Raw genomic sequence first — 12,181 nt, forward strand, 5'->3', positions numbered from 1 at the left:
TGGCATGGCTAATCAAAACCAATATTGACAAGTCCTTCCGAAGAACATGAATATTTAAAGCTCATTCAGTATTTATACAGCTGAACACTGGATCTTGTAAATAAAAAAGTCTGTAAAGTAAAATTCACGTAAGGGCTGAAAGCAGTTACTGGTTCAGACTGTCTTTAAAGATCTGTCAAGTTTAAGGCAAGGGCAAGTAATGACGCCCTGATCTTTGCCATGCTCAGTTACTCCTTTGGTGTGTGCAGGGACTGTTAAGTATCTGGAATCTTCCAGAAAACTGAGATAACAAAGTGAGTTAAACTGTTTTCTTGCAATTAACCTTTCAGGAAAGGTGGGAGGGAACTGAGTAGTACAACAGTTTCTATGGTTTATCTTTTATAAATATTCCAAACTGACAAATACGTTACGTTTAAATAAAAAAAAAATGCTATATTAGCAAGTGTTGGGATATTTATCTATACGGTAATTTAATAGATCTTTCTCCGTTCTCACTACTCTAGGATTTGAGATTTTTTTCCAGTAGATTAAGAGTCCAAGTTACTAAGCAAGAAAGTATTTGAAAAGTATGTCATTTGACTGTAATACGTGCTTCAAGAGTGACAACACAGAACATACAGCTGCTGGAGGATGGCTGCACTTACTGATGGATTGAACAGGAAATAGGAAGGTTAAAGGCAAAGCCAAGTGAAAAAGCACAGCAGTAAGACTAGGGAGGTGACTCTTCATCTTGCTTACAGTAGAAGAATCAAGATGTTCATTGTAGCCTCTAGAGGCATCGTGTTTCTTGATGCAATTTTGCTTATGTATAAAAAACTGCATACGTGTATACGTTAATTGAAATGAAACTAAATGAAAATACAGTGCAGGGATGATGGAGAAAAATGTAACTAAAAACAAATGGCCTCAAACCACTCCTTCTCCAGAGTGGCTTTTTTAATGACCACTATGAATGAGTTTAAATACGTAAATGAAATTTATGTACAGATAGTGATTTTCAGAAGACTGTTAATCAAAATAGATCTTGTCTGGGTGCAGATCCTAAACTGCTTTAAAAAGTATCTTAGCAGTATTGACTTTGTGATACGAAACAAAAGGGGTATTAAGTACAGAACTCAACTTATCCAAAAATGATTTAAGAGTTCAGAATTAACGGTTTACGGAGGAAGAATCCATTCCTTATCATACTCTAAAAAGATCAATACAGTATAAACAATTAAGGCTTTGAAAATACAGAACAGGCAGTAGGTGATACCATTACAATGTTGGGTAATGGTGTAGCATCATAATGAAAAGGTTTTCCATCACATACTTGGATGTAAACGATACTGCAATACTGCAGGAACAGATTTAGTCATGTCATACTTGTAGAACACATCTGTACAACTAACTACAAACTTCCTCCCTTTTCTAGCAGATCTATAGTAGCTTCTTTATCTTTCATGTTAAACCAGATTTGGGGAACAAAATCAGCTTTAGGCTCACAACTAAACTTCTGATTGAAAGGAGCTGAGCAATTGCACGATTGCAGTGGGTCTTTACACAGCAGCTTGAACACAGGCAGCTCTTTCAGGAAGGAAATGTGGCACTTTTCTGAAGTATCTTCAGGCTTTGAATTACCTGGTTAAAATGAGGTATCGTGACAACATCCTAAGAGTCAACACTGGAGAATGTACCATTCACTTACTGCAGTTTCATTCTTTTATAGGTCTTTAAAGAACAAGCTTATAGTACGTAAGAAATCCATAAATGCAAACATAACTGCTGGAAATAGAGCATATAAAATGACTGTGTCATTATTACAGATAGTCAGGATTAAAGTGCAAATAATTGCTGAATTAGATGTAGTTTAAAGATTCCCAGGCAGGTTCATTGGTTCACTGTATCTGTAACAGCTTTAAGACAAGCAGCCAGTAAACTTCGGCAAGTGAAAGAAAACTTTTATTTCCAAAAGCAGTAATTTGTAGTAAATAAACTCCATTGTAAGGTCTACCATGGCTGCAACTGGCAAAAAAATAATTAGGGAAAGAAAGCAGAACATTTTATTTATTCACCTCATATAAAATCTGCTTTGAAGCTAAAGGGCTCCACCAAAACCCAGCTATAAACAAAGCCATAATTAACAGAACAGCTCTTTTTGGCTGTAGTTAATCTGCAATAAAACAATAAAAACCAACCTACAATTAAGAGAACAGTTGTTGCCTTGGCACTAAAATACTGAGGAGAAAATGAAGTTCTCTTAGATACAGGCAGGGCACCGAATATGCACACTAAAAACACAGAGGGAAATTTGACAGTAGACTTGCTTAAAAAAAAAAGTAGACTCTTATTTACTGCAGGACTTTTCAATTGTAATTCATTGCGTGACTGGCGTGCTTAACCCTACGTTGAGATGCCGTGTTTCAGTTTCTTGTTTGTGTCAGTGTGAGGTCGGGCTGGAGACATTTAATCCACAAATTTGGACAAGTGCTACAAGCAGTGAAATACTGCTCCCAAAGTTTAAAGGATCCAAAAACACATTCAGCCACCAGTAGTTACTGTGAGTTCTGAACCTTTAACCACAGCAACATACAGTAGGAACTGAAGTTGAAAAAACAGCATGATATATTTATAACTAAATCCATTCCTAACTGTATTTCTAGAGCAAAGGCTTGTTACCGATGAGGCAGTTTATCAGCTTGAACTGCAACATATGTAGGTAAATACAACATTCTCATACAAGATCAAATTTGTTTGTGTTTTTTGCCCCTCAATATTGACTTTCCTATAACCTACTTAAAAGTGTTTTTTGTTTTTTAATTAATTTCCCAAGACTAAAAAATCCAAAAAGAACAATTTAAGGTCTTTTGAAAGTCCATTAAGAAAGCAGTTGTCTAATTGTGTAATTTCCACAACAAAGAAGTGCACCTTTGGCATGGGCTGAAATGTTCACGCTATAGTTGGTCCATATAATGAATTGTAACATGGACTGAGGACAGTTAGATACTGGGATCTGACACATACTGTCCTGTCTCCAGTAGTGGTACAGCATTATTACTGTACTTCATCCGCCTCTCTGGATCCTGCTCAGGAGATCTCAGTTTGTGTGAGCTAAAGGCACTGATCACAGCACTCGTAGATCGCTTCCCTTGTTTATGAATTTCTCAATGTGCATCATTTAACCCGGACAGAACGTGAATTGAAAGGACATTCTCAAAAGATTAACTGAAAGTAACATAAAACTTGTGCAAGTCTCTGTGCCCCTACCCAGCACTGAGATGTGGCTGGGTGTTTGACTGCAGCACAACTTCCACTCACTTTTGGCCCCAGTAAGGCTGTTACCCAACCCCACCAGCAGCTACTTCCTTAGTGTGTGACTCAACCGGTGACATGAGCACTGACAGTGCCTTATTTCATGTTTCATCAACACATTTACAGAAACAAGATGCCTTTTAGTACTGTCACAGAATGGTCTCTTGTTAAGCCTACTGTTTAAGCTAAGAAGTGCTGAGTGCTGTTGCTCAGCTGAATCATTCCCCCTGTGCACTTCCCAGGCCTACAAGGATTTTGTTCAAAGATGTTCTTTGCTGCTACATAGAAGCACAAATGGTATTTTGACTTCTAAAGATAATTAAGGAGATACTTCAGTTATTCGTTTCAACCTCCATGAGCAAAAGCAATCGAACAAACCAGGACAGTAACTTTAAAAGCAGTGAAGAACTTTAAGGAAGTTCTTCAGAGGTGTTTCTTCAGGTAAGAGAGCTCAAAGTGACACAGCGGACAAAGCCAACATTAAGCAGTAGGCAGCTGACATTTAATAAGAATTCTGAGTCACTGGAGGGTTGGAACAGCTCGCCTTGGCCTAGGAACTACAAGAGTGAAGAGGAGATGGACAGGGACAGACATGGAGTGAGCACGCGCTGGTCATTACTTAGGTGAGACGATTTGGCCAGTCCGTGCTGTACTACAGGAATTTATTATGCTACAGCAAAATTAGGGATTAAACCCTTACCAAATTCCAGGAAATTAAGTGGCACAGAGATCTCCATGTTCTAGTCACCTCACTCTATTTCCCCACCACACTTCATAGAAAGTGGTAACAGAGCTTGAATACATTGCTTTTCTATTGGACAACTACAAAAACAAGCTGTTAACATGAAGGAGGTATATAAAAACACAGTAAAAATTAACACCATCAAAGAGATTTCTGTGTAGATGGATGAGTGTCATTTACCTCACCAGACCTGCCCCCTCAAGATAACACCACAACCAGTTTAGTGCTGAACATGCTTAACAGAAAATAAATTGCACAAAACAAAACACATATGCTTTAAGTTCTTACACTGACATTAGTTATCGCTGGACTATGTGAACACATTTCTGTGTTAGATTTTCTTGTTACCAGAGTCTTAAAGCATAGATGGGAAACTGTGAGCATTACATTGCAACCAAACTAAAGCTTAGTGTTTTTCCTTTCCTGCAATGTGCTTTCTAAGGACATTGCGTCAATTAACCTGCATTTCTTGAGTCAACTATTTAAGACTACAACCTCTAAGAGTCTGTTTTCATATAAAAATACAGTAATTAATTCATTGTGTTATATTTAAAGATTTATTTAGTATAACTCTCAGCTACTGCAATAAGCATCCTGACAGTAAAAAAAAATAAATTGCTGAAGCCAATGAGCTTTGGGTTATAGATCTATTGCAGCAGGGGAGAGGTTCAGTTACAGGTATATCAGCTTTGCATTTTACTGTAGGATTTCCTGCAGAATACACCAGAAGATGCAATTTCAAGAAGCCAAATTGCCTTTTATTACATACTGGAAAACTTTTTCAAGAACTTGTGTATAAAATTTCGAAGAAATATTTGACAATAATGAGAAATACGGAGCATAGAGACTGACGAGCAACCCAGTGCAAGCGGATGCAGAAGAGCATATGCTGCACTTTTAAACTCATGTGTCTGTGATGCACAAGAGCTCTGAGAAGACAATCTATTATATTAAGAGGCTTGCTACAAAAAATGTTTTTTGCATTGTCTATAAGTGTATTTTCAGGAATGTTAATTTCCTTTTCTTACGTGACAGTCTTTATTTGGATCTGCTTTATTGGGGTTCAGATTACATTCGAATGTCACTTAAGAAAAGTGGTAGATCTGAGCATTTACAAAGTGCTTTTAGAAAGACATTTAACACTACGGCAGTGCTCAACTTCTGCTAATTTTAATGCTTGTACTGAGCTTTGTTACACAACTACAACATAACAAGAAGTTCTATGATCCTGTCTCCTGTGCTAGTTTTTATCTAGTGGAAAACAAGTTCTACTCTACTTTTATGACACTGTCATATACATTTTGTAGGCAGTTGTAGTGTGTGCATGCTAAATCTGTAACAAATTTAAAGTCTAACTCTAAATAAAGTATAAATTTTTGCCAGAGCATGAGCTTTAAAAAAGAGCATAAATGAAGTAAACAGAGCCAGAAGTACACAGCATCTTTGCTGGTGCTCCATGGTTACTTTGTGATACTGTTTTCCAAGTTCACTACTACAGAGATAAGAGGTTCTGTTCCGTTTTTAATTTATCAGCTATTGTCTTATATACCAACTGTGACAGTTACTTTTGAAGTGATGAGTCACAGTAGGGCATTAATTAAGCTTCCAGACACTTCATTTTGGATGTTAATGAGCTCACCTGCTTATAACTTTTGCCACTAGCAAACTCAACTCATGCAGAACGATGCCCTAGATCTCAGCAGTTCTTTACCTTTTCTCCAAAGCTTTGAGTCCTGCAAAGAAAACAGTCTATGAACAGAAAAATGAAAAGCATCCCTGTCGTCTCAAATAACCTGAAAACCTATTGAAAAAGAAACGGAATTCCTGGGGAGCCCAGACTTACTTTGTGACAAACGCTGACATTTAGCTTTTCTTTCTTTGTGACCAAATGGCACTGTGAGCCCTACAGTACGTGAGGCTTCAGGCACATCTGTCTGAAACTGTAAATACTACAGGAATTATTCTAATACAAGCGAGTATTTCGGGCAAAAAGCACCTATGGCAGCCACAGTGCCTGCTCAAATCAAATCTGTTACAAAACTTGAAGTGGCAACACTGTACTGAAAATAATAAGATAACAAACACTTAGCTTGACATATTTATTTTTCAAGGGTAATAAATAAATGTAAATACACAAATTTGGAAAAATCTTAGTAACAGAATGTTTTTAAACAACATTCTGCCTTTAAGCCTTCATTATTGACACCACTGAAATATTCTGTAATTTGCTTAATGCAGACAAGTCGTTATGTCGGTGATCCTCCATCACACTACTCTGAATAAGTTAGGCTGCTGCAAAGGAAAAAATGTGGTCAGCCTTTGCTTTGACCTAGAAATCTGTCTAAACTGCATATATTATGTGTTAAAATTACTTTCCTGGGCATGACTTCACTAGAGAATATAGAGAATTATTTTATTTTTTTTTTACATTTACAATTTAAATATTAGAGACCTATCATTCATTACTTCATCTTTATAAAACAAAAATTATAACAAAATTGAAAAACAGAAAAGAAAAAAAAGCATGGAATAAAAAAAGTGGTAAAAACTGGCTCTTCAATTCATAAGACATTCTTCTTCTATGCATCTAATTTTCATTCTAGTTTCACCCCAGCAGTTCTGCTTGAAGTAGTTTTAAAGCAGCTTTTTACCTGTCAGCTTGTGTTGACAGCCTGCCTCCTACAGACATTATCCCAGCCCCTGGCAGCAGGAATGTCTTATCCCATCAGCTACTTCAGCTGTCCCGGACTCGTGCAAGCAATTGGCTTGTCCAGGAGAAGCAGCCGTTTTCAAAAGTATCTACAAATTGTGAAATACAAATATTATCAAAAAGGTTCAGCAAGAAGATAACTGTTATTGACTCAGTGTAAGTGGAGGAGCAGTTGTGGTCCCCTCAAAATTCAGTGAGCATCCCACTCCTGTATTCTATAGATACTAGAAGATGCAAAGTGTCTGTTTGGTTCCCATAAATTAGAAAAATCTGGTTTCCAAAAATTCTAAATTAGCTATTTAAAACAAAATATTACACCTGATCACCTTTCCAAACTACCTCAAGAGATCAGCCTAGCTTTTCTCTCACCCTTCGTAAGTGTGCTTTTTAAGGATATATGATTTAGAAAACAAAGTATGTATTTAATTACAGTACACTTGCTCAAATATACAAGTGAACGTATTAACGTCATGTTAAAGTTCAAGGTACTTCTGGAAAAAAAAGGCAGATAGTTACTTTTAAATCTGCATTCTTAGACAATAAGGATTATTATGGACCTTAGTGCCCCCTCGCTGTTCACCTATCATACGGAGAGGTCAATAAATAAGTTCCTATCTGGTCCAGTTTACCTACAAGAGGAAAAAAATACTTAAAGGAAAATAAATGACCTATAAAATTACTTGTTTAACCCTGATAACATCTGAGTTGTCATACCCAGTTTGTAACTGCAAGAAAAACAAACAATATTCATCTTGCTCATTAATAAATGCCCCATTTTTTAATAACATTGTTTTAATATGATTAAGTCACGTATTCTTGGGGCAGGAAAGCTGGCAAAGAGATGCAATGACAGCACTAACACAGTATAAATCTGGATTCAAAAAACTAAATGTACTAGATCCAGAAGCAAAGATATCTGGACACATTGAGGAGGCAATGCCCATCTGTTATTTGGGCGCTTATGTCATGAAGACTATACCCAGGCTAAGATATAGTTTCATACCATGAAAGTAACACAAGATTCTGTTGTGCTAGTGTACATACTTTAGGAAAAGAGTCTTAAACAAAAACCAGTTACCTCCATTGTTTAGAGTGGAAGATAAAATAGCTTAATGATGTAATAAGTAATGGCTGTCACTATGACACAAAACTTGCCATGACTTTGTGTTTTCAGCTACAAGGTGCAGTATTTCTTATGACTAACTCAAAGCACAGCCACATCCAACTGTGATTTGGAATTCCATCTCAAGCAGCACACACTATGACTTTGAAGAAAGTCTATATGATTGTAACAAAGTCACCCATCTTCTCCTGAAACATGAACAAAATCCGTGGGGTAATCAGGCACAGGCGGCATGTAACGGGTTTGTCTTCCTTTTTACTCCTTGTTTTTGCTTCTGTGGACATGCACTTGGCTCCATGCTATCATCCATTTAGTGTTACAAGAGAACACAGCTGTTCTTCTCTTTTTCTCTCTCTTTCTCTCGAGGCTCCTTACGTTTGCGTTCATTGCTCCCAGATTGTCTTCCACTTGCTGGAGAAGGAGCACTTTGCACCTGCTGCATAGAAACCAAACAAAACAAACAGCACTTTGAATGAAACACGATGCTGCAATCGTAGATTGAACAGTTTCAAGTATTAAACTTCCATGAACTTGAACCTAACTATAATGCAAACAGCAGAACGAAGGTAGAAGGTCCTTCAGTATGAATTCCACAAAGCCCTCATGTAAGTTTATTTCTTATAAACAAAATCAATTGAAAATACATTTCAAGACCTTTGCATCTCCTCTATTGTGCCCATATATTCAGACCAGTTGTTTCAATAATACGATCTAGAATTAAACATCTTTTAGCACTGCTATATTTACTATACTGGAAAATTCCATTCCATTTATAAAAACAGTCTACATCATTTGAGAAGTTGTGGATTGAAAATGCTGACTCTGATGACTAAATGTATTAATGCAGAGGGTTTTTTAATAGCCCATTACTGAAGAACTTGGTGGATGGTATACAACAAAACACGGCATAAGTTCTGTTACTTCATCTAAGTTAGCTACTATCCACTCACAGCTGCAAATGATGATGCCATTAAATCCTGTTAAGGAGATTTTTTCTGCCATTCTGCGACTAACAGAACCGAATCTCTCCTTGCATCCTGTTCACATCCTTGTCTTAGAAGTAACTACTGGTTTGGGTATTTAAGCAATAAGCAGCAGAAATAACAAATCTTTTAACTTTCAGAACTTCTCATTTCGTGTTTAACAACAAGTGCCAATCAAGGGTTCTGAATGGCACAGGGCATCCAAAGATTCAGCCTTCAGACTGCTTCTACTTACAAATATGCAATACATATGTTTTGATATGCGTGTGTGTGTGTGTGTTAAGAAAGTCTCAATGAGTTAAGAAATCCTTGAATCCAGAACAACTTTAATACTGTCTCTTGCATTAAAGAAGTTCAGTTACATGGCAGTCTATACACTCATTAATGACATTTTCCAAGCATTCCAAATGGAATTGCTTGTGGAGAAGCAGGCTGGGGAAGGCATACTAGTAGCAACTGTACATTCAAGGCCAGGCTGGATGTGGCTCTGGCAGCCTGGTCTGGTATTGCAGCCTTGCACATAGCAGGGGGGTTGAAATGAGATGATCATTGTGGCTCTTTTCAACCCAAGCCATTCTATGATTCTATGAAAATGAAGATAAAACGTTGATTACCATTGAAAAGCTTCTACTTGAACAGTTTTATAAATAGTGTATTTTTAATACCATCTTTGTAACAAAGTAGTAACTCATCCCATCATTTCAACTTAAACTGCATAAATGCAACTTTGATTTAGGTTAGAAATGCTTTGAAGTATTTACGTAGCAACTGCCATATCCCTGTGCATACTCCGAAGTTCTAGCAGCAAATAACAATGAAGCTGAAGAGTTCTTAACAAACACTGCATGCAGTGTGAATAGCATCAGTTGTAACTATCTGAGGCATTTACAATGCAGATGTGTCTACATAACTATGAAGTTAATACTCACTATAACTACTGGTCATATTCTGTGATAATGTTTTCTTACCTGGACCTGAGCAGCTGCTTGTTCTTGTTCCTGATAGTACTGAGAAGCTCGCCTGTCCTCCTCTTCTTGGAGCTTCTTTGCTAGCTCTAGATCGCTGATTCCCTCTGGTATCTGTTCCCAGTTGATTTCTTGATTTTGCTGCTCTTGTTGTAGAGACAAAGCCATCAGATAATCCTAAACAGTAAACCTGAATATTAAAGCTCTTTCATACAGAAAAAAGACAAGTCACATCAAGTAAATTTTTTCCCCAAGAGCAGCTATACAGTACCATCCCCTTCACCCCAGCCTCATCTACAAATGCATCTTCCTAAGTTCTGTTTCAGAACCTGCTTATAACCTGAACTGCAGAAATGCTGGGGGGAAAATAAATAAATAAATAAAAAACAGATAAATACAGCTATTTCACAATTTTCTCTTCACTGTTCTTATGTCTTAACACAGTAAAAAAAAACACAAGACAACTAATTTAAGGTTTAAATTCCTTGCCAACAGTAAAAGGACAGTGTTCAGCTCATGCTAGTTCTAGGCAGAAGTAATGACTTGAATGCTGTCGTAGGAAGAGCAAACTACAAATTAGAACTCTGTGATTTATGATCAATAGATCATCTGTCCCCACTGGACTGAACAGTGTTGAATCAATGAGGAGCACTGGTTCCTAAACCAAGAATGAAACAATCAAAAATAGTTTTGATATGCCCAAACAGTCAGACGGCACTGACTACTCAAGATACTACTATGCCTGTAATCTCCACCAGATTGTTTAGTCCACAAAAAGATCTACAGTGCTTGAGTCTTTTCAAAAGCATTTGCTTACTCACATGTATTCTTAAGTATTTGAAAAAAATAAATAACAGTGATTATGAATTTATTTTGCTTCTTTTAGAATGTAAGATTTACAAGTGCTCTTGCTATGTGCATATGTGTTAATGCAAATAGGGCTTGTCCCAGACAAGACTTCCACAAATTATTACTTATTCAAAAAACCAAATCATCATCACCACGTGCAATCTGGTTCTGACCTACATTCAGCAAAGCAGGCATCAGAACACAAAGTTCAATTATGACAACGTACTGAAATGAATTTATCAGACAGGGGGAAGTTTATAGGTCCAATATTTCTCCTGTTTCCATACACAAGGCAGATGTGACATTTCTACTCAAAGTTCTTTGAAGAAAGGGATTCTCAAAGATTAAAAGCAGGTTTTCCAAACTATTCATGATTGGTCCTAGTCTTCCTCCCCCCTGAGTAATACAAAGGAACACTTCTAGGTGTACAAGGCATTCTTTTCTAGTCGTTTTTGCATGACTACACATGTACATGCATAGGATTATACATGTATGGCTAGAAATACACAGTATTTACTATGTATAGTCAGAAGAAAATAGAAAAATACAATAGAGGCACAAATCCAGTACTTGATCTATTTGATCCTGCTGTCCTCTGTAGACAGTGTCAGGGTCTGACGGAGGCCGTAGGTGGAACTCAGAGTCACAGAAATTTCCATCACCATCCACGTTGTGCAAGCTTTCCCAGACCACTTTCTCTTCTGTAAGAAAACCCTGGTCTGTTACCAGCAGGTAAAGTTGACCCTACACAGAAAGACAGGAAAACCTATAAACCTATAGAAATGACTTTTCAGTGTGATAAATTAACTGATAATTTTTGCTAATTGTAACTGATTCATTCCAGTAGAACATTTTGATTTTTTTTAGTGAAATATAAATTTAAATGGCTCCATATATAGCATTAAAAGACTAGATTCATTGTTGAAACAGCGACCATATTTTATTTCTGTATTATATCTTGTATTTTTTTTCACTATTACATTGAAGTTCAATATTCAGTACAAATTAATGTAAAGAAACAAACATCTTGTCAACGCCTTGGAAACACCCCTGAGAAATACGGCTTGAGACTGACAACATTGTCCCAGGACAAATCAAGTTAAATCCAAAAGGCAACATCTGGAAACAAAGGTGATCTTTCCAAGTAATCCAAGAGACATTGGCTCAAAATGGCTGGATCTCAAAATTTGACTGTGTCTTAGTATGTCTTTTGCTTTGCTTTTTCAAATGCAAGCTGGGTTTTAGTTCAATTGAGGTGGGGAGAAAGATTCTTGCTATCATTTGTCATCAACAACTACTTTTGTTGGATTTTAGCCTTGTCACAGCTCCACAAGGTGAAATTTCTCTATTAGTTTCAAAGTCTGAAATTATAAAATGGGCTGGTCTGGAAGTGAGAGGCAATACTAACAAATCCAGAAGCCAAAGCAGAGGAAAGATGAAATACAAGCTTAGGTTGAAAGAATGGGAGAGAGCTGAAATCAAATAGGAAATTCAAAAGCACATTTTGAGATATTGTGA

The 12,181-nt window shown here is 36.9% G+C and overlaps 1 protein-coding gene across 1 annotated transcript in view; it reads right to left on the reverse strand.

Moving 5' to 3' along the window:
* Positions 1-6,118: 6,118 nt before the first annotated feature.
* The window catches only part of MINDY2 (MINDY lysine 48 deubiquitinase 2), a 31,047-nt gene continuing 24,984 nt past the window's right edge, over positions 6,119-12,181 (reverse strand). Inside the window, exons 7-9 of the mRNA XM_015872404.2 lie at positions 11,234-11,407; positions 9,818-9,991; positions 6,119-8,302 (exon numbers count right to left, since the gene is read on the reverse strand). Of these exons, the coding sequence (XP_015727890.1) occupies positions 8,183-8,302; positions 9,818-9,991; positions 11,234-11,407 (468 nt within the window). The 3' untranslated portion in view covers positions 6,119-8,182. The remainder of the gene's footprint in view (positions 8,303-9,817; positions 9,992-11,233; positions 11,408-12,181) is intronic.

Source organism: Coturnix japonica, chromosome 10 (genome assembly GCF_001577835.2).
Source record: "Coturnix japonica isolate 7356 chromosome 10, Coturnix japonica 2.1, whole genome shotgun sequence".
Lineage (NCBI taxonomy): Eukaryota > Metazoa > Chordata > Aves > Galliformes > Phasianidae > Coturnix > Coturnix japonica.